Here is a 25,821-nt window from a genome sequence, read left to right as displayed (position 1 = left end):
CCCGCCATGAATTTTGAAAGAATAGTGGAAAACTATAGTAATAAAAGTATACTTTTTCTCTTTTGAAGAGAAAAGCAAGTTTGTGTGTATGAACATCTTTTAGCTGTATGTTGGGCCCATTCTTCCAGCATTTACACAAGCAGCTGACTTTGAACAAACGTAATTTAGAATTTCATTAATTGATGGATTTTTTTTTTTTTTTAAAAAAAAAAAAAAAAAAAAAAAAAGTTTCCACAGCTGGAATTTGAAAGTTCACATTTATACTTTTAGATGTGCTGGTGAACGAACATAGGTGGCAGTTTTTTTGGAGGGTAACTCATGGCCCATTACAAGCATTTATGGCATCCAAAGGGATTAGTATCAATTATTACAAATGATAAATATATCATCATAAATTAAAAAAGTGGATACACAAGTCGGTGGTACATTCTAGGGAGTCTCCAAGCTGTCTTTATTTTCAGAGCCAATTCACATTAAGTGCAAACAAGGTCCTCATTATCATCACCAACGTCATCAATAGTGCAACTTTAAACATCGTCTTCGCAACCAGAACATCAAAATCACAGCAGTGTTCACATCTCTTCAACGACACGGCTGACGGAAGTGCCAGAAAGTAATGGTGTGCAACACGACCAACTAGAAAAAAAACCGTTCGTTCCCCTTCAGCGGATGCATCTCCAAAGTCCCACTGTCGGTTTTTTTCGTGAGGGTGGTACTATGTACTATGTTTTTTCCTTCTACACATGAAGCTAAGTACACATGACAATGCTCTGTCTCACGGTTTTACGGGTGGGTTGCTTGGCTTAAGTGATCTTAACATCGTTGTTGGCGTCCGAAAGGTTTGCATCTGGATGGATATCGTTTTACTCCAATTTGCAGCTTTTCTCCTGACTGTCAACTGACCGAAATGTGGTCATTAAAATAGTCCAGCCTTAGTTGCCCTTTCTAACCTCCCTTTTGGAATGGCGAAAGTAACACTGGAAACAGCTAGTTACATCATATATAGTTATTTATCAGTTGTAAATGAGTTTCAACAACATACTACTCTTGTTGTCATTATGAGAAAATGCTGAGATTGCCCTGTGTGTAAAACAGTAAATGTTCATTTTATGCATATAATATCCGTAAAAAATATCTGCAGTTTGAAAATATACAACCTTTATCCTTTTTTTTTTTTTTTTTTACTGTAAAATAGTATTTTATGATGGTTTGTTTTTGTTTTAACTGAGTAACAGATAACCACTGCTGTTCAGGCTACTTCCCAGAATGGCGTATTTAAAAATACGTGTGCAGAATATATAAGAACATTCTTTGCGTGACAATGGAACATTGTCTCTGCGCCCGACCACCTTTCCTCACCTGAAGAGCTGGGTGCGAGGTGAGCGAGGCTGTGCCGCGCGCTCACTGATTGTCTGTGCATTTCCTGGAGTCGGTGCAGTTCTGTGAGAAACCCCAGTCATTCCAACACTGCTGCAAATCTATTGCTTATAAAAAGGCATCCATTTACAGAAAGAAAGAGAAAAAAAAAAAAAAACCAAAGCTGCTTTGAAGAGCGAGAAGCTTATATAGCTATGTTGTCTCAGACAAGGTCGTCTTTTCTCCGAAATGTATGAGGTGACACAGCACTATGATAAGTGTACCTTTTCCTGTGTTTTGTGTGATTTCTTTAAGATACCAGTCAAACCTTTTTTTCCAAAAGCACAAAGACAAATGAATAATAATAATAATAATAATATTAATTAATAAAAAAAAAAGCTTAAACAATCAGAAGAAGCTTATTCACTGTACCTCGCTGGCTGCCAGTATCACATTTTGCTTAAACTAGTGCTGGATTTACACTCTGCCCCAGCTGTCCTCGTTGCTTCCTGTTACCTGTCCACAGACCCTCGCTGGGGGTCTCTGCGAAACTGAGAAGCGAGCGGTCCGAAGCACCGGCCAATCCCAGCAGGAGCATCCCCTCCGCTGACTCGGCCATAACAACTTATGCACGTAGAAAGTATGACACACGGAATTCAGAGTTCCTATAAATGTGCGACGTCACTACGCTGCCTTGCCTAGAGATGTGTACGGACACGGAACACAAAGAGGGACGAAAAGAACGGCCGGCTGCATCGCACGTGGACAGCGAGCTGGGCCACACTTCGTGGACGCGTGAACACACTGGTCTCGACTCACAATGTGCGAGCCTCCAACTGTTTGGCACCAGATTAGTGGCATCTTGTAAATGAAGCAGACAGACAGTCGACCGCCTTTCCTTACACCGCTGACCGCATTACTGGTCAAGATGCAGCCGTTGGGAAAGCAGAACGCAGAGATCGCAAAACATCTCCCGCTCTGGTGTAAAGAAGAGCACCGGACACTTCTGCTGCATGTCCTCTGGACATCTGTTCTCTCCATTGCTGTCGTGTAGGAACTTGTGCATGCACGTGTGCTTCTGCTGCAAACACTGAACGGCAATGCTAAGAAGTTTCTTTCTCCGCCAGCAATATTTCTACTATGCAACTAAATTAAAGCTTATAAGTTCATTAGATGTACTGTAAAACTCATTTCAGTTTCACTGATTAATATGTAGCTGTTTTGTTTCTGTGGAAGGAAAAAAAGACAAAATGTGGGTGCATGAGTGAATTGGTGTGTTTTTGCCTCAACAGAACTGATCAGGCTTAATTGATATTGGAGAAAGATTTCCGTTATACAGTACCCTATAATGACAGTTTGTGTGATCAAGCGCTGACAAAAATTACTAGGGGAAAAAAAAATTTCACGAAAAACGACAAGAACACATTGTAACTCAGAAGAGAAGTATACAAAAAATATATATATGCTATTCACATGTACCCGCATCGTAGGAATGGTTCCATCCAGAACTAGGCCGAAGCTACTCCTAAGCTATGGAATGAAATGACACTCAGTAGTGCTACAAGAGTTCCACATGTGAGGGCTTGCTCTCAATCCTCAAACACCTCAAGGAAGAGAGGGGGGAACAGTTCAGTGGGACACTCCACCTTCATGTGCAGGAAGCGGCTGGCATGGCAGGCCCCGATCATGCGCAGGTCCGTCACCTTCATCAGCAGCTTGGGCCAGAAGTGCGCCACCTTGTGTTTCCGATAGTTGATGTAGTGTTCGAAGGCGAGGAGGAACTCCTCTTGGCAGCGCTCGATCCGCTCCACACTGGTGAGCCCCGGGCGATCTGCGTGGCCGTGACAAGACAGCGGAGACCAACCGAGGACAAAGGTTAGAACAGCACGGCCTCGATGTGCCCAGTTCCACTTCAAAAAATGGCTTTTTACAGCTCAAAAGTTCAGCACGGACTGAAGTCGTAGGACAAACGTGATAATTGACCAAACCTGGACATCTGCAGTAGATTACCAAAAAAAAGAAAAAAAAAAAAAAACCTTTTTATTCTATGGTGGGCTCCAGTGAGCGTCATTTGTGATCTTTCCATTTCAGACAGACCTTGATGTGTCAGTAATGCTTTTTCTTCTACCAGGAGGCTGGATAAGACCTTCTGTGAAGTGATTATGAAGAATTACTGAATGTACTGAAGGGAAACCCTCTTCTGATGAGATTATACCGGGATTATGTTTCAGTTGTGGTTGTTGGGATGAGTAGTTTAAACCCTGAATGATAAGTGCCATTTCTACCAACACATAACATACATACATCTTGCAGTTCACTCTAATTATTCCGTTATCAACTGCAGCATTCAGTGTTCGCATCTCTTCTCCCATCTGCAAAAGGTTTGCCACTGACGATCAGTGCATTCCTCTGCAAATATCGCATCCATATGGACTACAGTGGTGTAACAGAGTGTGACACAGAGAGCCTGTGATAATCCTGACCTACAAAGAGCGAAACAACAGACGCCATGTGATGCCTTTGGGAAACAGGCAGGGACAGTCCATAGTGATACAAATACCTGTTTTTGGGATAGGGATGATTATGATTCTCACCACTGTGTATGAGTCAGTGAGATTAGGTACAAAGACAACATAACAGCGGCACCAGTGGGAGAGGGCGAAAGGACCGGGAAGGTTGATGCATTAACCAAGATCAAAATAGCAAGTGACTGTCCAAAGCGGAGGAACCGGCCAATGCTTTGTAGATACTGGCAGCGAGCAGCAACTAAAAGGCTGTTACAAACAGTGAGGACACAATGGAGCACAGCGACAGCGAGGGCAAGAAGGGGAACAACGAAGAAGGGGATTGAGGCTTGCATTGAGACGAATGCGCCTCACCTGAGGACAGGAGGATGACGGCCTGGAGCAGAGCCACTTCCGAGTCGTCCAAGCCAAAAGAGGACAGGGACACACCTAGGTCAAAGATGGCATCGGACACGACTCCCAGGCCGCCGTTCTTCAGCTGGCCGCGGGTGACGGCCATCTCGCCGTTGAGGGTGAGTGTCTCGCTCTCGGGGTCATAGCGCACAGCTGCCCGCAGCGACATGATCTCCATGCAGCAGCCCTTCAGCAGGATGATCTGGTCTTCACAAGGCAGCTGCGCAGGACGACGGTCTCGTCAGACCCTGCCGCACACACCTGCCTCCCAATCCACCCACACCTGAGCACTCTATAGACACTAGTCACAGGGCACACACTTTTACACAGAGTCCCTTCTTATGAGAAAAATGTGGTACCTAATACTTTGTTAAATTAATTTCATCTCGACTGTCCCCATTTCCTCAGCTAGACTCATGTGGCCATACAAATTATCCCTCCTTACTGACAGCACCAAACAACCCCTCCAGTTGGTGGCTTTCAAGGCTGTACAGGAGACACAGTACTCCTGTCATCAAATCCAAAGCCTTGCATGGCTTCGAGAAGCAGTGGGGTGCAGCCAGGAAGAACCCAAAAAGCTTACCTCGCAGAACATGGGTAGCTTTTTGGCAAAGTCCACCACTCTGGTGATGGCAGGGGTGATAATTTTTGTAAACTGACTGAAGGCTTCTATATCCACCTTGCTCCCCTCGGGTGCGTTGACGACAGGTGCTTGACCAATGTCCTCGGGCTGTAAAGACAGGCGGGAGGTCCTCAGTACGCGTGGGGATGCAGGTCTTGAGCAGATACCAGCACAACACAGCATGTCACACAGTTCACTCTCAATCTCCTCTATGTGTGAGAGAAGCTACAGAGCACAACCGCATGACATTACACACAAACAAAATCAAGATGCTCAAAATCCACTGCAACGGTTAATAAGAGGGGAAAAGAGGACAGAGGAAACTTAAAGACACAGTAACTCTGGAGAACTGTACATCCAATATATTTTTTAACATAACACTCAAGTGAGTCATCTTATAGTCATCTTCATCTTCCTAGGGGACACCCTTTACTACGGTAATTCAGCAAAGAGATGCTAAACAGGTGCACAAATAGTAAATTTCTGGAGCTTTCTATGAAAACTGACTTCCTTCTGACCAGAAGAAACGAGAGAGAGAGAGTGTGAAAGATAAGAGCCCAGGCTGCCGGTGAACAGGCGCTAGGCAGCTGGCTACAGCTCGCCCTCGGCACGTCTTTCGCATTTCTCCGAATCGCTTGGTGATGTGACCTGGTGAGAGTCCTCCTTTCTATAAACCTGTGGATGCTCTCAACTGACAAGAGAACTACAAACATTTTCCCACAAAGCTAAAGGTGTTTAGTGTTCTCTGTGTCCAAAAAACAAAGGTAGCAGGTGAGATTTGAGAAGCGTTTGGTAAACTCAGTTTATTTGGTCTACAGGTTCTTACCTTGGACTCCTTCACCCCCACTGCACTCTGGTCAGAAGTATAGAATAAATTACATGTTATTTCATTAAGTAGCATTGCTTCCTCCACCTGTTGGGCAATCAACAGGGATTGTGAAGTTTCACGAAGAACCCGAACCACGTCGACTAAAAAAAACAAGGTTTAACGTCGGATAGATGAGAGGGGTACAGTGAGACACGTGTCAGTAAAGAGTTAGTGGAGTTTCCACACGGAGCTTCTTGCTTCAAGCTAAATCTCGTGCTCATTCAGTTTCACATAAATAATGAGTATTTATTCTTTATCAAAGTCAAACATAACTGACTTCAAGATGCTAATATCCCCCCCGAAAAATGATGTGGCACTAATCTGGGCTCTTTGTACACCATATTGGGATGCCAGAGATTATAGGCATTATCTGTTGCCTGACACAAATGGTTAGAAAATATATATATGGAAACCCCACTACAAAGGCAAAGAAGTGCCCTGAAACAGAAATCAATAATCTGGATTGGACAACTGTTGATTATGGAGAAAGAAAACATTGGGTTAGAAAACAAAGTGCAGGGGATTGGACTAAGAATGCTACTCTACAGAGAAAGAGAGAAAAGAAGAACACAGAACATAAATATGCATTTTATGTAAGTTTAAGATTAAGGACATTGCTTGAGGAGGGAAAAAAAAAAAAAAAAAACAGAGGAGATGTCCGTTATAAGTTAGTGCTGCTGCGTTGAGGAGCACACAGCTTCTCCACCATCCGCTATTTCTCCAAACTCTACAAGGAGATACAAACACATGGAGATATTAACGTTGGGGACAGTGATGGCAGCGGGGATTGGGGGAATCTCGGGGAGAGGATGGGGGTCGTGAACACACAAATGACATCAATGGTGGGGTGTGGATAGGATCACGTGTCAAGGGGGGCATCTATTGGGGGAGGGAGGGAGGGGGCAACGTCTCACCAGAAATTTGCGCTTCTGCTTCCAGTGATTGCCTTGGGCATTGGTGGCCATGTGGGCCTCAGTGACCACACGGATCAGCTCCCACTCCTCCTGCGTGGGCTCAGGCTTTTCCCACACAGACTTTTGCAGCTCTTCCCGTCGTCGCCTCTCCCGATTTTCCTCGATAAGCTTCCTCTTGGCCAGACGCTTGCTGTCGTCCAGCACCACTGAGTTGGAGTAACAAGAAACAGGAAGAATGTGAGGACATGGTAGGAGGGGGAGCTAGTGGAATAATTCAGAAACATAAACAGGTTTGTAGTAGGGGTCAGAATTTGAATACTAACACCAAAGCACTAAAGCATTCTGAATTTTCCATGCCTGGAACTGTTGCAAACATCTTGGGTACTAAGGCTGCTTTGTCATCTTGAGAGATACACTCCATTAATGTCATGGTCAGTAAAACGTTGAGCAGGACTACGTGTATGCATGTGTGTGACGTTGCCCAGGACACTGGTGTGCATGCGCAGAGAGGATTTCAGGTGGCAGTAGCGTTAGACGCAAATCTGCTTCCATGACAGAATCGCTTGATGTCTGATCTATATAGAGGAAAGGCATACGCTTGAGTAAATGTTCACAACTTTTGAGCTAAATACAAGCAAACTTAATTTCCATGGGGAGAAAAAAATAATAATAATAATAAAAAAAAAAAATCGGTAAGGTTCATGTCAGGAGTTAGAGGGACAGAAGCCTGTCCCAGGCAGAAAGACCTGAAACTGGCCAGTAGCGCATGTCTTGCAACCTATACAACAGAAGACAATAGCAATAATTAACTATTATAGTAGCATCTTAGACACTTACAGTCTGTTGCCATGCCAACTGCAATGCATTTCTTGAAGCGGCATTCTTGGCACTGGTTCCTTGTGACCTTGTCGATGACACACTTTGCCTCGTACTTACAGGCGTATGTAGGGTTGAGGTTTTTCTGGATTGTTCTCCGGAAAAATCCCTAGAGAAGGACGAAAGGTTTTCAGCATTACAGCCACATGCGAGGAGAAGTTCCGATGTTCTGAAAGGTTACTATGTTATACTTGCACGTAGTATTGCAGTAAAACAAGAGCAAGAGTAGCCAAAGCACTATTACTAAAGCACAGAAAAACATTACTTTATATAAACACATGATTCTGTATAAATGGACCCTGACCTTTCCTGTGATCTCCAAACAGTGCCAGTAAGAATGTGTCCCCAAGGTCTGAAATATCCTTGACCTGTTTTAGCACAAGTGTTGGGTGGAAATTGGATGGGGCTGCTTTTATCACCTTAAGAGTGTTAATCTTCTGTTTTAGCAGAAGTGTGTGTGGGATAAGTGTAGGTGGATGTCCAAATGTGTAGTCTGGTAACTTCGTGCCAACCCTCTAAGTGGTGGACTTATTACCTTGCAGCCCTCGCAGGTGATGCAGCGGTAGTGATAGCCCGTCGCTTTGTCCCCACAAACCACGCACAGCTCGTCCTTGTCCAGGTAACTTGGTATGTACCCTGGCAGGAGAGGGACAAGTGTCTTCAAAACACCAGTGTGTGCCTGATGAGCTATGGCAAATGTAGAATGTAGCTAAATGTAGCTAAATTCATGCTGTGAAAACAATAACATTATTTACACGATATTTGAAGAAGGAATTTCCTGCGCAAACAAATTGCCTGCTTGTATTATAATTTTGCTTCGAAATTCTTATTCTCATTTCAGAAAGATCCAGATTTCATGTGGGGAGATCAAATGCAAATTAAAAAAAAAATGCCACTCTTACACACAGAAGCGCTGTGGAAATCCAACTGAAAACCGTATTTACAAAAAAAGCTGAATTATGGATCTTCAAATTTTCTTACATGTTTTACATCTTTGTATTTAACTGTCTGAATATAAAAATAAGATTTGAATAAACCAAAGAGATAACAAAACAGCATCTGTTAAAACAGGAAAATTATACTTTTTTTTTGGCGGGGGGGGATCAATATCACATCCATCATCACCAGAATCTCATTTTGGGTTTAAGATAACATTGTCACAATAATAAATCAAATTAAAGACTAATTAACTTAGCAGATGTCCCTGTCTGAGGGCAACCTGTAGCACAGGGATCGAGGAGCAGTGTTACACAATGAGCGACTTATGGGAAACCCAGGGGGTTGTCCAGGTGGATGTGGCAGCTCTGCCCCCAGACCCCACAGCACAGGTCAGTAAGTGATCAATAAGCTCAGAGGGGAAGTTGGTTGGGCAGTCCCTGCTGGGTAGCAGCCTTCTGTCCCTCAGTCTGAGCTGAGAGAAACCCTCCCAAGAATCAATACCAGTCCTGGGAGCATCCTGACTGTCTCCAGAACACACAGCCAGCCTTAAATCTCTCATCATCTATTAATCAATTATAGGCATGTGCTTCATACAACTACGCCTTCCTGGTGCTTTTAATGAGAACTGCATGACTGGCAACATTAGTGTTTTTACATGCATCAGAAGGACTTGCAATACTGACCATATGAGTTTCCTGGAGGACTGAATGAATTGGTGAGTCAATGCATCTGACCATCTTACAGACTTCAAGATGCAAATATGAAGATTTCAAAACTTAAAACAGGCCAAAAAAAAAAAAAAAAAAACAGAAACCTGAGCTATTTAATAACTGAAAATATTTTGATCATAAATGTACACATGTAAAATGTTTTTAAATCTGAAATATAGTCTTTCAGTGGGATGTGGTCATTCAATTTCTGCTGCTACTACAACAACCCTTACAAAAACCTAACAATTACACTTTTTTTAAAAAATTAAACTCAATGAAAAGCCTGTAATACTGGTGATGTATATTCTCCATCTCATTTCACAAGAAGTTTAAGTTAATGCCAAAATATATTTTTGGCTTTGAAAAGGCCTTACGGAGCAGTCATTTTCATTTGTAAATTTTACTTGTGAATAATGAACAGAAAAGGTCATTAATTATTTCAGCAAACGTCAAATTAACATTCGACAGCCTGGTAATGTATAGCTTCCCTTCAAACTACAGATAAATAAACCAGTTTTAAAGAAACGGCCACCTTTCTTTGTTGCTTATTGACTGTCCACGATTTAAGCGCACGGTTGCTAAAATTGTGGGCGAAACGTAGCAGGAAAGGGAAGCAACCTGTATGAGTCCATTGGATATAAATGATGTACAAGGAAGTCCGTCGTGATGCTGTCAAACAGAACTTGTCCAGCCTTTGGGCGAGCTGCCCCGAACGCCGAGCTACAGTACCACCGACTATTCCGGCACTTTCCCAGGGAGGCCATACCTTTCTTGTGGGGCCCCTGCATCCACTGCATCTGGGAGAAGTCGGCCTTGCCCTCGGAGAAATACTCGGACTGGTGGTAGTGGCTCAGTGGCACCTCCATGCTGCAGAACTCACTTTTAAACACTGGGTTGGCGCTCGGGTACGCGCAGGCATAAGGCTGGCCGGCTGGCCAAGGCTGCTCCATGCATGAGGCGTGATGCGAGGGGTGTGGCTCACAGTGCCCAAAACCAGGACCCTCGCCGCCATACATGCAGTACTCGCTACCGCTACCCCCGCCGTGGGCCGCGTACCCTCCGGCCACAGCGCCACCCCCGCCTGTGCCGTGGGGCATCTCGTACATCTCCGACATGCAATAATTCATTTTGTTATAGCTACACGTAAGCAAAATGTGAAGAGAATGTCTGAACTAAACCCCAGTATGGTTAGAACTCTAAGAAACTGGGGGGAGAAAAAAAAATTCTACGTCTCCAAAGCAGAAACTGTCAGAAAATACACACACACAAAAAAAACATTTAACCGATTTAATGAAAAAGTACCTAGTGCTGCGTCGCAGGTGGAGCTTTCGCCCTTATATACGACGCAAGCAGTGAATTCCATTGTCTCCTCCTCCGGCCCTCTACGAGCTCATCGAATTGGGAAGGAGATTTATGACAACGTAGGGTTCTAATCTGACACTGGCCAAATCCTGCGAGAGGAGCAGACGAGCCATGCGATGCGCTCTCAGATTAGAGGCGCCATCATGTTCTCCACCAAGAACCACAAGAGTGTCGCACTCTAAGGCTGAGATCCGGGGCTTCGACAGGTGGCTCAAGGAGCTCCCCGACAAACGGAAATAGAAGGTTCGGGTATAGAAGCTAGTGAATATGTAAATAATCCTTTATTAGGTGTTGTGTGAGCATATAATAAGTATGTAATTATTTTCTCTTGGTACAAACACCAAAGTCTGCACAGTCACTCGTTTAGGATTAAAGAAAAATCCCAAAATCTGATTTAAACTTCAGAAAGCTGCCCTACTGACTTCAGTATTGATTTCCAATATGTCTTGTCCAATGGTCTTATACGTGATCTTAATCTGCAGTTAGCCATATTGATTATGGAGCGCAGGATAAGCCGTATGGAGCACAATGGACACGGTCTCCTCAGAGTCTGACTTGACAGTATACAACTTCACACACCTGAGCCAACAAGGAACATGAGCACCAAAAAAAGACAATAGCGGAGGGCTCAAGTCAGAAATAAATGAGTGCTGTCATCTTGTGTCCTTCATGTATAGATTTGGTTATAAAACTAGAAAATGGCTCTTTAAACAAAGCATTTTTAAATTAAAGTGATTCTACTTTTGGAGCTATGAGGAAATATAATTTATGTCCAAAATACACAATCAGTATAAATTATGTAAAGAAGGCAACAATATATGTACACAAAATGCACATGTAGGAGCTTCTGCTTGAGAGTCACTTTCATCGAATGTTGCTTAGAGCACTTCTCCTGGTAAAAGGAAGCCGGCATCGTGAAGCTCCACACCAGTATTTGGAGTCCAAAGGTGGAGCTGAGGGAGCCAGGCTGTCCTTTGGTGCATGTTGCTATAGTGGAAATACAGTTACAGTTACATACGACGTGTGCTAGCAGAATGAAGCTGTCTGGTGACAGAGGTGCCAAGGTCTCGCTGTCGGAGCCACAGTCCGTCTTCTGGCCTCAATAAATGCCTTACTGGCGTTGATCAAGTTCAAAATATTCACGCAACCATGTGACGAGACCAAATTTATGCATTAGCAAAACCCGGAGCAAGAAAACGATAAAGTTATTGCATGGAAACTGAATGTGGGTTCTCCCCCAATCCTGATTTTAATTTTACTGTTACACTTGCGGTGCATTTTTGGCTCCAGTATGCGACAAGGCATTCTGTCACACAAAATGAAAATTGAACTTCATAAAAAGAGAAAATATCAAGTTATAGCAATGCATGGCACACTTTTTTTATATTGTAGTGTATAAAATTTTTTTGGATTTGAGTGTTACATACAGATTACAGCAGTACCACATTGCAAGTAACTTGAATTTTCATTTGCTTTTCGAATTAAAACAACCTTTGATTACACAGTTAAGAGTTTACAAGGTGGTCAATGTCAAATTGAGCTCCCAGTTTTAATTTAAAAGATCCAGTTTCTTCTCTTAACGTAATTTAAAAAAAACCCAGTTTTGAAGTGTTTACTTCTATAACGTTCTCTCTTATGTCCGATATGGGGGGGGAGAGAGCACTTTTCCCCATAAATGTACAAATTCTTTTACATGGAACTTTACATGGAATAAAATTATGTTGCGATTTTAAGTTTATATATATATATTATTGTTAAATAAAGCTGAGACTGGACGGATGGCTGTGAATAAGACTGTAACACGATCAACAGTTAACAGCTGTTAATAGCAAGGCCCTCTGAGGTAAATCAGCTTCAAAACAGGGTCTGATACCAGTTTAACTTTTTGATGAGGTGATGTCCTCCACCCGAGCCTAATCTCCTAGTTGCCGCCGAAAGGACTTTACACCAACTGACAAGAACCTGCCGGACATGCGATGCACGTCTGTGGACACCACAACTCCAGTCTGTCCCAAATTCTGTGCCAACAAATCATGGAAAATACTCCAATTTCAGAGGAGGAAAATAAAAGTTAACTCAAGCTGCAGTATTTGAGTCACTGTGTATAGGACCATGACCTTTTTTTAGTCCATTTAATGCCATTTCTACAGGCTAAAGAAAACTTCAAAAAGTAGGAAGAGCCCAAGTATGAAGAGCAGTTCCAACAAAATGCTGGGAGAGCTTAGGTGGACATTGCTTAATTGCTTAATGAATTCTATTAGGAGGATCAATTCAAAGCAAGGCCACCGCTGCAACACTTTCCGTGCTTCTCTTAAGTGGACTACACCTCGCTTAAGTGACTTGAAGACAAAACAGCTCATCCTTAAAGCATTCCGAGTACTTAATTATTTTTCGTTATATACTGACCGCTGTATTATTTACCAAGAAGTCCCACAGTAGCCGAAGGGCAGCTTACCTTCCGTTTTGTCCCGAGCCTCGTCCAGCACACAAATACAGAGCTCTCAGTGTCTTGAGCACACAGACAAACCTGGGCTGTTGCTCTTTGGTGGGGAAAGCAGTCTCTCCCTCCACTGAAAGCAAGCAGGCAGCGCACCCCTAAGCAGCAGAACTGAAAGTCCAGTACTGTTATCAGGACACCGTTTCATGTCCCCCTTTCCCTACATCTTGTCAAAATGCTGAGGATCACGGTTCTGTACGATGCCACTCCAGCCACATCCGATAATGCCCAGTTAGATCCCAGACGAAGGCTGCCATGTCTACAGTAGGTCGTGTAGGTTGCAACTCTGCCGCTGTGCTCTGCTCCGTTCCGGTGCGGTAACCTGCTCGGTGTCTTTGGTTCTGCAAGCAGGATTTTCCACCCATTTATTCCCTGGCCTGATCGATCACCTAAGGTCCCACGGGTTCAAGGCTGGTCAGGAGCCACTCTTGGAAAACAGGAATTTGCAGCAGCAGGGACAGGGCCTGGTATGACATGTTGTCCTGAGCCAGATGTCCCCAGAGACACGGAGTTACCTGAGGCCCGGGGCACCTTCCCCCCACGCCTCCCGAAGAGCAGGGTAAGCCTAGGGGAAGAAACACATCCCAGCCGCCTGAGTCTGGGATGTGTTTTAAATGGCCTTGTTCAGTTGCTTAACCTAGACGCTATTACCTGTACATCATTAATGAAATGCCAAAAGAAGAGAGTGAGGGGAACACAGCAGTTGCTTTACACATCTGCATTACAGTCCAAACCCCTCCATGCAAAGGGAGTTCACCTGTTTTGTGTGCACTTAGATTTTTTTTTCCCCCCCCCCTCATGTGACATGACATTTTCACCTACTTTTCACTGGAAACAGAGGATGGACAGAAGATTTTATTTTGCAAAGAGCATTTTATTCTGCTTATTCATATGGTGCAGGATCACCTGTGATACCTCTATGTGAATACCCTTTGTTCACCTTTCACATGTTAGAAAATTATCTTTCTGTGTTAAGAATATGGACTATAGCTTCTGCCTTTGGACCAAAAGGCTGCAGGTTTGAATCCCACCTCTAGCCGTAGTACCCTTGAGCAAGGTACTAACCCTAAAAGTCTCGACTGGCGCTAGTGGAACAATGACCATTAATAACAAGAGCCCAGTTCCAAATGGACCTTATGCCTTGGTAGCTTGCCAGGCCAGCTATGATGGATGTAGCTTGGAAAGCTGGAAAGACAGCATTCTCGGAAAGGAATTAACTTGTTTGGGTAAATAGAGGGCCAAAGAATGTGTCATCCATAATCACCAGGAACAGATGTGTGATCGCTTTTTAGAACAGACAGTCAGACAAGGATCATGAGAGAACTGAACGCTGCTGTACTGACAGATTTCCACACTCAGCATTACGCTCTCTTAACCTACTTAAGGAAATAAATACCAAAGCAAATGATGAATTGTATATACTGTGAATGAAAAGTGTGTACACATATATCTAAATGATATAACCGAGCTGTAAAGGTTTCACATCGACAGCCAACAGCGGACTGCAAATTCTGATATCGTTCATCGTTATTTCATCGACAGACAGCTTCATCCCTTTTCAGTCTCACGTTTCACTTTTCCCCTTAAATACTCTTAGTTACAGTAAAAAGATGTGAAAGATTAGTAACTTGACAGAAAACATTGAAATGATAACCAAGTCCTCCCATTTCAATATTCTGGAAAACAGAAAATGTGTTAAGAAACCTTAATGCCAATGAAGAGATAGAGCAAACCAGTGTATTGCATTCATGTTAATTTCCCCACACACTACTCCATCAATCCTGGGATTTATTATAGCCTTTACAGAAAGACTTCTAGAGGTTTGCCATTGGAGTCACCGTCCACCTTAGAGTCACAGTTTCTCCTCGCATGCTCTTTAGGGCTCACATATTAAAAACAAGAACACTTCAGCCAGCCAGGTTAACCCTGGAGGTGGGGAGCTCAGCTCCCACAGCCCCTCCCAGGCTTCACACAGAAACACCTGTCACAACAATGACGACAGCAGCAGCACTCTTTCCCCTGTGGCACGGCATGCTGGGAGATCTTATAGTCGCGGTGTATTAATTCACCATAGACGCATGGCATGTTTCCATCATGGTCCCAGGAGGTTTGAGAGACAGACACAGGGAGAGCGAGAGGGGAACTTTTCAGAGGTCTTCAAGCAAAAGTTACTGATACATTTTTCCTCATTATGCTGAATGGAGCAGCTGGAAAGTTTAAACTTTTAGAGTAATATTCCCACAAAAGACATAGCTATGGGTATGAAACATGTCACGTTTGCTTGTAAATACACAAATAAATAGATGAAGTTACAGAGATCAAAATTAAAACTTATAGACGTTACAGTAATGCAACCCCAGACCACCACAACCCTGCCCAGGACAAGTGCTTCTGGAAAGTGAGCGCATGACTATAAACCTTTACAGATATTTTAAATATACAAAAATATTTGTAATAGGAGAAAACTGATTTGAAGAAATTATTAGAAATAGGAGTTAATTTTGGTTCAAAAGGCTCTTAAGGTCATTCAACTCCACAGTTTTATTGCACACAAGTTGTAGACTTCTATAAAGATGAAATAAAAACAACCATGTTTAACAGAGTATTTAAAAGCTCTCTTCCCAACATTACTTCCAAGGTGGAAGTCTGGTTAAACAAGATCTATAAACAACAAGTGCATTTAGCAGACACTTTTGCCAAGATGGTACCTGCAGTCCAACAGGTCAACTTTCATATTACCACATCAAGGCACTCAGTCCCCCAACTTCAGAAGCACATGCAGAAGTGTCATGTTGAGATCCACAACAACCTTATGGCTCTTTGCCAGATTCATACAGATTATTGGGGTGCAGCTAAAGAGATGGGGCCTAAAATCATCAACCCTGATTAACTGTCCACTAATCCTGTTCCACATCGATCAACCTATTCAACTGTCGGGAACTCTTGAAAAGGAGGCCAGTAAGAGATAGGCTACAGAGCACTGTACAGCAGGTGGAAGCAATGGATGTGATTTTTAGGGAAACTATAATCCTGTGGATGCTGCAGAAACCTTTATTTTTCTCTTCCCGATTATGCAGATATTAGCACAGCCACTGATGCATCACATTTCTTTGGCGTAAGGATCTTAACACTGAAGAACACTCAAGTCAGAAATATTTGTAAACTGTTTTACACAGCTGTCTTGTGCAGACTAAAGTAAATCCAAATACTTTACAAACTTTGGGGGTGACTAATGATAGAGAGAAAATGAATATACGAAGTTATTCAAGTTTTTTTGCATTATTCGTAAGGCTACTTCATACAGGTATGTAAAGCCTGTTTAAAAGAATTGTCTTTGTCCTGAAATCGAAGTTCTCTTCCCATGCGACTGGACTGCACACATTTTAAAGTTCATGATCACACACCAGTATCACAAAAAAATTCAATTACATTCAATTAAAACTGAACCTTTGTACTTAACAAGAAATCTTGTGTTACCACTAATAACAGAGCTGAAGAGAGATGTCAATTTTTTTTTATGTTCCAAAGAAAATAATATTTCCCTTTTCACAGAAACGCAGTAGTGTTGACTCGCTCCAGCCTACAAGCTCAGATGCGTCGCATTCTGTGGTAACACTCCTGCCAACTGGGTCGTCCTCTCTGCTCACTTCTCGGGTTTTTAAATCCTCCTTCATAACTTCAGTCTGAGAAACACAGTTTGACCCATTACTGCATCTTCATAAGGTCAAACTGTGTACACCCAGATTTTATTCTCTGTTCTCTTCTTTACCTTTTGTGATGTTCAGCAGGAGCTTTCAAACCTAGGACACAATTCCACAGTGCTTCAACACACCTTCACTTCTTCCCTTCCCAACAGAAACCTACAATAACTCCTGAGTGGATGCCAAGTGGAAGGACCTTTTTAATCGCCAATAAAAATATAGTGTTAAACAAAATGTGTTAGCTATAAATCTATTAGAGTAAAAATTTATCACACTTAGAAATGCTAAAGCATTTTGCAGCACATTTTCCATCCATCCATCCAGCCATCCATCAGTAGCTACTTGTCCAGCACAGCTGTCCATAGCTTACCTCAGTGGCACAATGAATGGAGTGAAGCAGAGTAAACCGGTGGACAGGACACCAGTGCATGAACAGGCAGATACACAGCCACACTCGTTCACTCAGACTCACACACTGATTGCAGGAGGCACTTGGAGGAAAGCCACACGAACACATGCAAACTTCACGCAGGCTGAACCGGATTTCAACCAACGTCCAAACCCACATCCCAGCAGCTCTGAGGCTCTGGCACTACCGACCACTGCACCAGCAAGGTATAATTTATATTTCTTACACATGTGACATTGGTGGCCTGAAAATGTTATACACGGTGAACAAGTTTAAGCAGCAACAGGTCACTGCACAGTGGACTGCAGCAAAAAAAAGAGCCCATTGTTATTCAGACACATTCTTACTTGTTGGGTACCATTCGTAACATTCAAACGTTTCAGCGGCACACTTTCTCTCAATTTAATCTGCAAGTTTTTTCCCCCATTCCTATTTTAAACGTGAAAGTACAAGCCATTTAATAACCTCCATGCATCCACATAAGAGAATTAAATTAATAAATGTAAATTAAGAAATGAAGACAGAGCAATGCCTTACTGAGCTTTTCTTTTATTGACTGCAGGCTTTGCAGAGACCACTGAACTGGACATGTTGAGCATTAGTGAAAAACAAATTACCAACTAGCGGCTGAGTGTGGCTTTCAAATGGTGTGGTGTGCAGGGAATTTAATGCTGAGTGTACACCCTTTAACTATCCTGCATCCTAAAGCTGTCCATGAGCAAAAGTGCAGCAGGGATCGCAGTGGTTAAGGACAAAGCTGCTGGTTTCAGTCCAAGAGGACTTGCTGTTGTACCCTCTGCTCAGATTTTTGAGTTGCTTCAAGCAACATTTCAATTCTGACTGGTAGAAATGAGGGCTGTAAATACAACGGTACCAACTCCTAGCAGGAAGGTGTGATGACATGACAGCAACACCATTTTACTAACTACACCTTTGTTGAGATGTCACTGCACTGTACTGTCTCGTCCAAGTCAAGACAGACAGATGTTTGTCGTGCTTCTCCTGGAAGAATGATAGGAATTCACTGTTTTCAACTCAGGGGGTGCGGTGGCGCAGTGGGTTGGACCGCAGTCCTGCTCTTCGGTGGGTCTGGGGTTCGAGTCCCGCTTGGGGTGCCTTGCGGCGGACTGGCGTCCCGTCCTGGGTGTGTCCCCTTCCCCCTCCGGCCTTACGCCCTGTGTTGCCGGGTAGGCTCCGGTTCCCCGTGACCCCGTAAGGGACAAGCGGTTCTGAAGATGTGTGTGTGTGTGTGTGTGTTTTCAACTCATCACCTGGGGAATTCAAATGCTGTGAAATCTGTGTATGTATCTTTTGTCAGAATGCACATTGCATTCGGTTGCCCCTCAATGTGCGACTGAGGAAGCCTGTAGCACAGTGGTTACAGACATGGGGGTGTACCTTGGTGTACCTCAAGTCCCGGTAAGGGTCCTGCTGGCATTCCCCAGAAACGTTCTTCACCTGAATTGCTCAGGTAAATTATCCAGCACTACTAACAGCTAAATGTGTAAGGCTACAATTCAATCTGAGTTTTTGAAACTAGTCACGAGTGCTAGTGATACCCTAGAGCTCAAATGGCCTTTTAGGCTGACATCAATAAACACACACACACACAGGGCCATGGAAGAGGACTCAAGAGGTACAAGAGAACACAAAGTATATGCCTCCACTTTAGCCTTGAACTGAAACAAAAGAATTATTAAAATTTTCCTTAGAATATTGTATGACAACTAAAGTGTCTGCAGGAACATCTGGACAGAATCAGTCACCAGTGTCACTTTGCGTCTCGAGTAACACACAGAATTGCCAAACAGAGTAAATACCCAAGCGCATAAAAGCCTTGGACTGTCTGCATATGAGTCGGTGGAGAGGAGAGAAACACTCATTCGGCTTTAAGATATCTATAATGTTTCACATTCCCTGGCAGTTGGCTGACAAAATCTGACATTAAATATTCAGATTTATGAACCAATACCACAAACTAAAGAAAGATTAAACCCCATTTTTGCATTGTACTACAGCCACTTATGCCCTGAGCCACAGGGAGTGCACTTCATCAGGCTTTCAGCATCATCCAACCCTCTGACCATCATCCATTTCCTTACAGGAGACAGTAACCAGGTGCTTCATGAACATGTATCAACTGCCTCAGCCCCCCCCCCCCCCCCCCCCCCGCCAAAAAAGGCACAAATCAATTCATCAATTCTTGATGCTACAAGAACATGCAATATTGCAATTTTTTATTTTAATTAGCACTAAATTCTCAAATTCCAAGTTGATAACACAACAGACAAAAACACTCCAGTAGTCAGAAGTAGTCAGTTGCTTTTCGCCTTTTTTGTAAGGCATTTCCCCACAGTGTTTGCCGTCTGTCTCTTAGTATTTGTCTGTCCGCCTTAGCAGACATCACCTCTGAGACCAAATCAGATGTTTTCTGCAGCTGATTTAACGAACAGACCCGTTCATGCCATTGCGTAACCCTCCCACATGTTCGCCAGCCTTCCTGTAGTGACAGTTCCACTGGAAGCCGCCAGAGGGCTTCTTGCTTGAAGTTTCCAAACTCTCTCTGATGACATGATTTAAGATGCACTTTTATCATCTCATAATGTTTAGAAAACCTATACTTACAACTGGAAATGCAAGGCATGAAGACAGTAATATTCAAAAATCAAAACAGAATGGCCCCGGAGGAACGTTCTCATTTCACTGTATACTGTACCAGCTGTACATGGCTGAAATGACAATAAAGCTACTTTGACTTTTAGAATGCAAAACACAGAGAATTTCTCTCCCACAATTTTTATCCTTTTTTAAATATGCCAATTTTTATCCAAAACTGCCATAATCAAATACTATATTTTTTCTCCCTGTGCTTTAACTCTCATGCCATAAGACACAGCTACTGAACCCAACTGGCAGGGGTGGGCCCAGCAGTTGGTCCAGCTCTCCCTGCACCAGTAAGAGTTTAGAAAGGACTCAAATGGATTCCATCAGGACAAGTTCAATGAAATGGTCCACTGATCAGCTGGAGCAAAAACTTTACTTTCCTTTACTTGGCACTCTTGGACCACAGTCGATCAATCGTGAGTGTGCATATATATGAATGCACAGTCTTCCCAAAACACTTGTGAAAACAATCAGTTCCTGAACAACCCTTTGTACAGTAAAATGTCATAACTGGAATATGTAATTATGAGTAGTTTCAATGGTAAAAATACAAATGCTTTGCTGAGACCCCAAAATTGACACCCATTCCCTAAAATACCATAAAACGTGACAAACTCCCATTAAAATGGTCACAGTTAATTAGTTAACAATACCATAACACAAGGAAGTTTCCCTTCATTAACTGCTTCATAATACTGCATAGCTGTCTACCTGCACTCGTTCATCTCAACACATTTAAAGAAAACATCCACACATATTTACAACAGACTTCTTTAAACCCCTGATCAACAAGACAGTACAGCCATGGAGAATAAATATGGGACCCTCCAGTAGGGGTAAGAGAATTTGACTTTTTTTTTTTTTTTTTAAGTAATTTTACCTGTATCCTGTATCCTGTTTTCAGAACCGCTTGTCCCATACGGGGCCACGGGGAACCGGAGCCCACCCGGCAACACAGGGCGCAAGGCCAGAGGGGGAGGGGACACACCCAGGACTTTTACAATTCCTTTAATACTCCTGCGTTGGCTTACAAGGTGTTTCTTCATGTTTACAAGGAGCACATTTGGATTTTGTGCACCTCCAGGTTGAATTAATGCATGGAGTATCATACTGTAGCATCTGCTACTCTGGTTCTCCCTTGGGAGCCTAACTAGGAACTGAACTTGGAGCTTTAATTTGCATATTTAGGAGGATCTCTTTATGTCTTCATAATTGGGGAAAAACTTGTGGAAGCAAGTATTTAAGGATACTGTTGTTTGTGGGGTTGCACTATTTACTACATTTACTTTTGTGAGACCAGGATTTTACATTGTTTGCTTTATTATGAGTTGTGGTTCCGTGGGTTACAACCCTGATGAGCATATCTTGGGGTACGGCAACATATATATATATATAAATCTGTGAGGTGCAGAGTGCAGCGAGGGAGACCAAACTACCAGCCCACAGGGGTTCACATTTTCTTCTGGGGTTACATTTCGTTGCTCACCTTAAAATAAATAGGAGAGGTACTGAGCTTGAGAGGGAAAGGAACAACAGAATCGCAGAGTCTTGTTCCCCCGGCATTATTATTAGTCCTGTGATTATTCATTTAACTCATAGTGCTCACAGCTCACTGACATGAAGAGCCCCATTAGAAGTTCTCTTCACGACACCAGTTCAACACACTACATGGACAACGCGACACAGAAAGCGCAGTAATGTCAACTGGGATTCGAGCCATAACCAAAGAGCTACATGAATGGAGTAAGAGTTTTACAGCTTGAGAAGAAGTAAATCACCTCGACAGAATTACAGAAGTCGAATGGCTACGAGCAGCACAACATATTGCACATGAAGTGGAGTTTCTCCTAACAGTTGGGTGCCATCCACACTTGAGTTAGGACCCAAAGCTTAAATCGCATCTGTGGTTCAAGGGTAATTTAATTTCTTAAGAATTTTATTTAATCTAAATTGGGAAACTGCTATTTTTCATTATTTGCTAAAGCTCATTTATTTTCTCATGCATTGACAATGACACAAAAAATTTGGACAGAATAAAGGAGACTCAATTTCTGTTCTTGCAGAACCTACAGTTAAGATTAATATTTCCTTACTGTATGGTAGTGTTCCAAATGCTTTTAAAATTGCTGTCAGACCCTTTCTTGGGTGAGAGGGTAAAAACAAAAATAAAAACAGGTGTAGATGAAAATGTACCAATGAATTATAGACCTTTTTAAAATTCTGCCATTTCTGTCAAAAATAAAAGAAATAAAAATATCTTTGCAAATTCAGTATTTCCTCAGCTGACATAATATTATTGAAAAATTTCAATCTCTGAACACTAGTAAAATTGAAGTACTTGCGTTTGGTGGGTATGCTGTAACCAGTAAATAAAACATTTCCATTGTAATTTCTCAAAGGCTAAACTTTAACTGCTTGACTGCATTAGAAACATGGAGATTTTATTTGATACCCATCTACTGTTTGACTCTCATGTTGTTGCATTATCTAGGTCCTGTTTTCTCCAACTGGGAAATAGAGGTAAACTGAAGCGCTTTTACCTTGACAAGATGCAGAATAGCTGCTCTGTGTCTTTACCTCAAGCTGAATCGATCATTAATGCAATGCTGTAAGGCGCTGCATTCAGCACGCACTTGATTCTGAACGCTGTTGTGATTATTGTCCCTGGAATCAGAAAATAAGAACTGGTGATATATGGTCATAAGCCGTTACGCTGGCTTCCAGTTCGATGTAGTGGAGATTGTAAACCCCTCTCCTCAACACACAAGTTAGTTAATGGTTTCTCTCCACAGGTCTGTTTTACTCCCTTTCTTTGTAGATTGGAGGGTAAGAAAACAAAAAAGTCCCAGTCAGCTGGTTTACTCAGTTGTTAACTATATCTGTTCTAATTGTAATGCTGGATCATCTACAGCTACCTTGTTCAGCACTCTGTGTCACTCTGGAAAAAGGAGCACTATAAAAAATAAATTGAATAGAACTGAATACCAAGAGGGAGGTGACCATTTGTTATAGAACCATAAGAATTCCTCAATGTGAATAAAGTAAAAAAATTAAAATCCATTAAAAAGCTCTATGGTTTAATAACATCTCATTACCCTTACCATAAGACTAGACTCATAACTCATAATTTGTAAGTGCTAGTCCAGTCCAATTGCCTACAAGTTCTGCTGTATTTTTAAAACACACACACACACACACACACACACACACACACACACACTTAAGGGTATAACACATTTCTAATATATTTCAGAAAACTATGTCAAGTGTTTAAGACGACCTACTTACATGTCTAGTTTGTAAACACAGCCATGTGTTTTTGTACAAGCGTTTAATTTAATTTACCCAGCTCTGCATTCACTGAAATTCACGTCTGTCTTGAAGTGCTGATCTCTGAAAGCTTTTCTTACAGTTACCCCAAATGCCTTTCACCATGGGAGTTAATTAATCATTGATGAACTGTGGACTCCCACCACGGCCCCAGACTCCAGCCGCTGCCTTGCATCCCAAAAACTCCAGCTCCAGCATTGTTCAGTGGCACAAAAACTGTTCGGGGATAGCAATGCTGCTCGGCGATACCGGCACTGCTTGCAGTCCATGTGAGACACGCTCCGGTGTAAGCGCAGCCAGAAGTACCTTACCTGACATACTGCTGGGAGTCAGGGCCTTGACATCATTCTCATGTCCTCTGCTGACACCTGTGCACCTGGGTAGGAGAGGCGACAGAGTGGAAGGAGTGAGGGGGTAGTGCTATAATGAAACACACAAGACGATACGGGGGGGGGGACAACACACACACTGATTCATTTCACTCATCCAAGTTACTCCAAGGAAGCATGTAAGATAATGAAATTATATAAATATTTCATGGAGATATGCCATTTTGATCTGAGACTTGGCTTCTAGGCTGCTGGGAAAAGCTGTATGGTTTTGCAATCGATGATATTAGCTGGGAAGATAAATTCTGGAAGAGACAAGCTGGAAGATAAATGCACGCTGAAGAATAAGAAACATAAACAAGATCTATGTAGTCAGTCTGCAAATGTTACATTTTGCAGAAATCTCAGGACATTGCCAGGCTTTTTAGGAAAGAAAACACATAAGCTTGGTTATTTTGATCTACAAAGGGGTGAGAGGAGTTTTCTTAAATTGTGATTTCACTCTGCTGTGGCGGGTGACCTTTTTGGCTCTGCGGAAAGGTCCCACAATGCTGCTAGCCTGATGGGCAGTGTGACACCTTGTGGATGCACTGGGAAAGGTCACTTTGATGAAAAGGTTCCAGAAACACACTCCTTTAACATAACTGCCTTTTCGCTCATCAAGTAGGTAGGAACACCCGAACACAAATTCATACGGGGGTTTTGACAGCAACATATTTATACTAATACAGTGTACAGTGCCTAGCAGAAGTATTGAAGGCCCTTGAAAGTTAGCACCATTCTTTGGATTTGGACATCCAAGCACTCTGATATTTCTTCTGTACCCTTTTCCTGACTCATGCATTTGGATCACTTTACTTCTTACTTAGTATTCTCTTGAGTCTTCATTTTCAAACTGGATTTGCAGCCTGACTAAAGACCCTTACACAGAGTCACTTTCATATCCTGAAAATGTGACCTTTTCTTTAATTGCTTACTGGTAGAAACTGATTATTCAATTATGTCCAAAGAACAGGCAAATGTGTCCTGTTTGAGAACAATTTGCCACTTTAAGCTTTTGGAGCACAGTGCTTAGAATACTTATGCAAGCAGCACATTCCAGTTTTACTTTTTTAAATATCTGATGACAACTCATTTTAGCTTTTGAAATACACTGCTTGTGTGAGAAATCGCAGTAAAAATAGTGAATGGGAGAAAAATTGTATGTCTTTTGAAATGCAGAAAATGGTGTTAACTTTCAAGGGGCTTGAATACTTTTGCAAGGCACTGTATTATATTAGTTTTATATAGTAATATACTACATAAAGGACAAGAGACACTATTTAAGAAGCGTGAAATGTTAACTATTCTTAGACAACTTCAAAATAATTAACCAAGGCTCACAAAAACAATAGATAAACATAAAAATGAAACTCAGTTTAATAAAAACAAAGTATGCTAAAACGTAGACTACTTTTATGCCAGCAAAATGTTTTCGGAATAAAATGTTCAGATTTAGATAATCAATTAAGAACAGATAAACTGAAAATAAAAAAAAAAAAAAAAAAAGAAATGTAATGTGAAAGCTGCCTTTTTACCTTAAGCTTTCAAAAGGTTAGTGAGATTTGCTGGAAAAGGGATTTTTGTGGAGCGGAGAAAGAGCCGCCAAGTGCTGAGCGCCGCTCAAAAGAACACAGCAATTTATGTACCTGGCTCTCAACGACTGCTAAGGAAAGTGCTGGAAAGGAGCCTGTTTGAACACAGGGAAGCAACATGGCCCCCTGAGAAATTATTCTACTGTCAACTTAACAAAGCAGCCCTTGACAGCATGATTTTCAAATGCTTGAGAACCCCTTCAGTGTCTTTTTTGGCCACTCGTTCAATTAGCTCAGATCTTCACTATTAATCAAGGAAACAGGGTTGGGGGTCGAGTCGGGCCGTGTAATCCTCATTTTCAATGGACGCAGTCCTGTGGGTTATCTTTCAATTAGCCACAAAGTCATACCTAGCCCTCTCACAGGGCGATCCACATAATTAGTTCCCCCGACGTGGAGGCCGGACACGGAGCCAGCGAAGGTGTGGCACTGCCTGGCTGAAAAGCTAAACAACTCAAAGTGAAATATTTATCGCATCTGACACACAGTGGGGAACAAACAAAGTTGTGCAGTCAGCGTACATAACTCTTCTGGGAACTATTGGATCTTTTCGGGTCTGGTCCTTGGAGCACCGCTAATCCGGGCAGCGAAACCAAGTTGTGAGATGAGCTCCTATTTAATTAGATGCTTGGCAGGAGCCAACCCCTCAAAAAAATGTCATTTAAGGGCAGCTGAAGTTGAGATCTTAGAAA

General features: G+C 42.4%; 1 protein-coding gene across 6 annotated transcripts in view; it reads right to left on the bottom strand.

The window, feature by feature from the left end:
- Nucleotides 1–423: 423 nt before the first annotated feature.
- thrb (thyroid hormone receptor beta) overlaps nucleotides 424–25,821 on the bottom strand; it is a 59,827-nt gene continuing 34,429 nt past the window's right edge. For 4 of the 6 annotated variants that reach the window (XM_018750363.2, XM_018750362.2, XM_018750365.2 and 1 more), the window contains 8 exons: nucleotides 23,478–23,542; nucleotides 8,090–8,190; nucleotides 7,516–7,663; nucleotides 6,679–6,884; nucleotides 5,723–5,809; nucleotides 4,858–5,004; nucleotides 4,236–4,494; nucleotides 424–3,187 (listed from right to left, as the gene is read on the bottom strand). In XM_018750363.2, the coding sequence (XP_018605879.1) occupies nucleotides 2,946–3,187; nucleotides 4,236–4,494; nucleotides 4,858–5,004; nucleotides 5,723–5,809; nucleotides 6,679–6,884; nucleotides 7,516–7,663; nucleotides 8,090–8,190; nucleotides 23,478–23,484 (1,197 nt within the window). In that variant the 5' untranslated portion in view covers nucleotides 23,485–23,542 and the 3' untranslated portion in view covers nucleotides 424–2,945. The remainder of the gene's footprint in view (nucleotides 3,188–4,235; nucleotides 4,495–4,857; nucleotides 5,005–5,722; nucleotides 5,810–6,678; nucleotides 6,885–7,515; nucleotides 7,664–8,089; nucleotides 8,191–23,477; nucleotides 23,543–25,821) is intronic. The other 2 variants (XM_018750366.2, XM_018750367.2) reach the window with 2 other exon arrangements.

The sequence above is a fragment of the Scleropages formosus genome, chromosome 23 (genome assembly GCF_900964775.1).
Source record: "Scleropages formosus chromosome 23, fSclFor1.1, whole genome shotgun sequence".
Lineage (NCBI taxonomy): Eukaryota > Metazoa > Chordata > Actinopteri > Osteoglossiformes > Osteoglossidae > Scleropages > Scleropages formosus.
The sequence above is the reverse complement of the archived record's forward strand: the minus strand, read 5'-3'. Positions and strand labels throughout refer to the sequence as shown.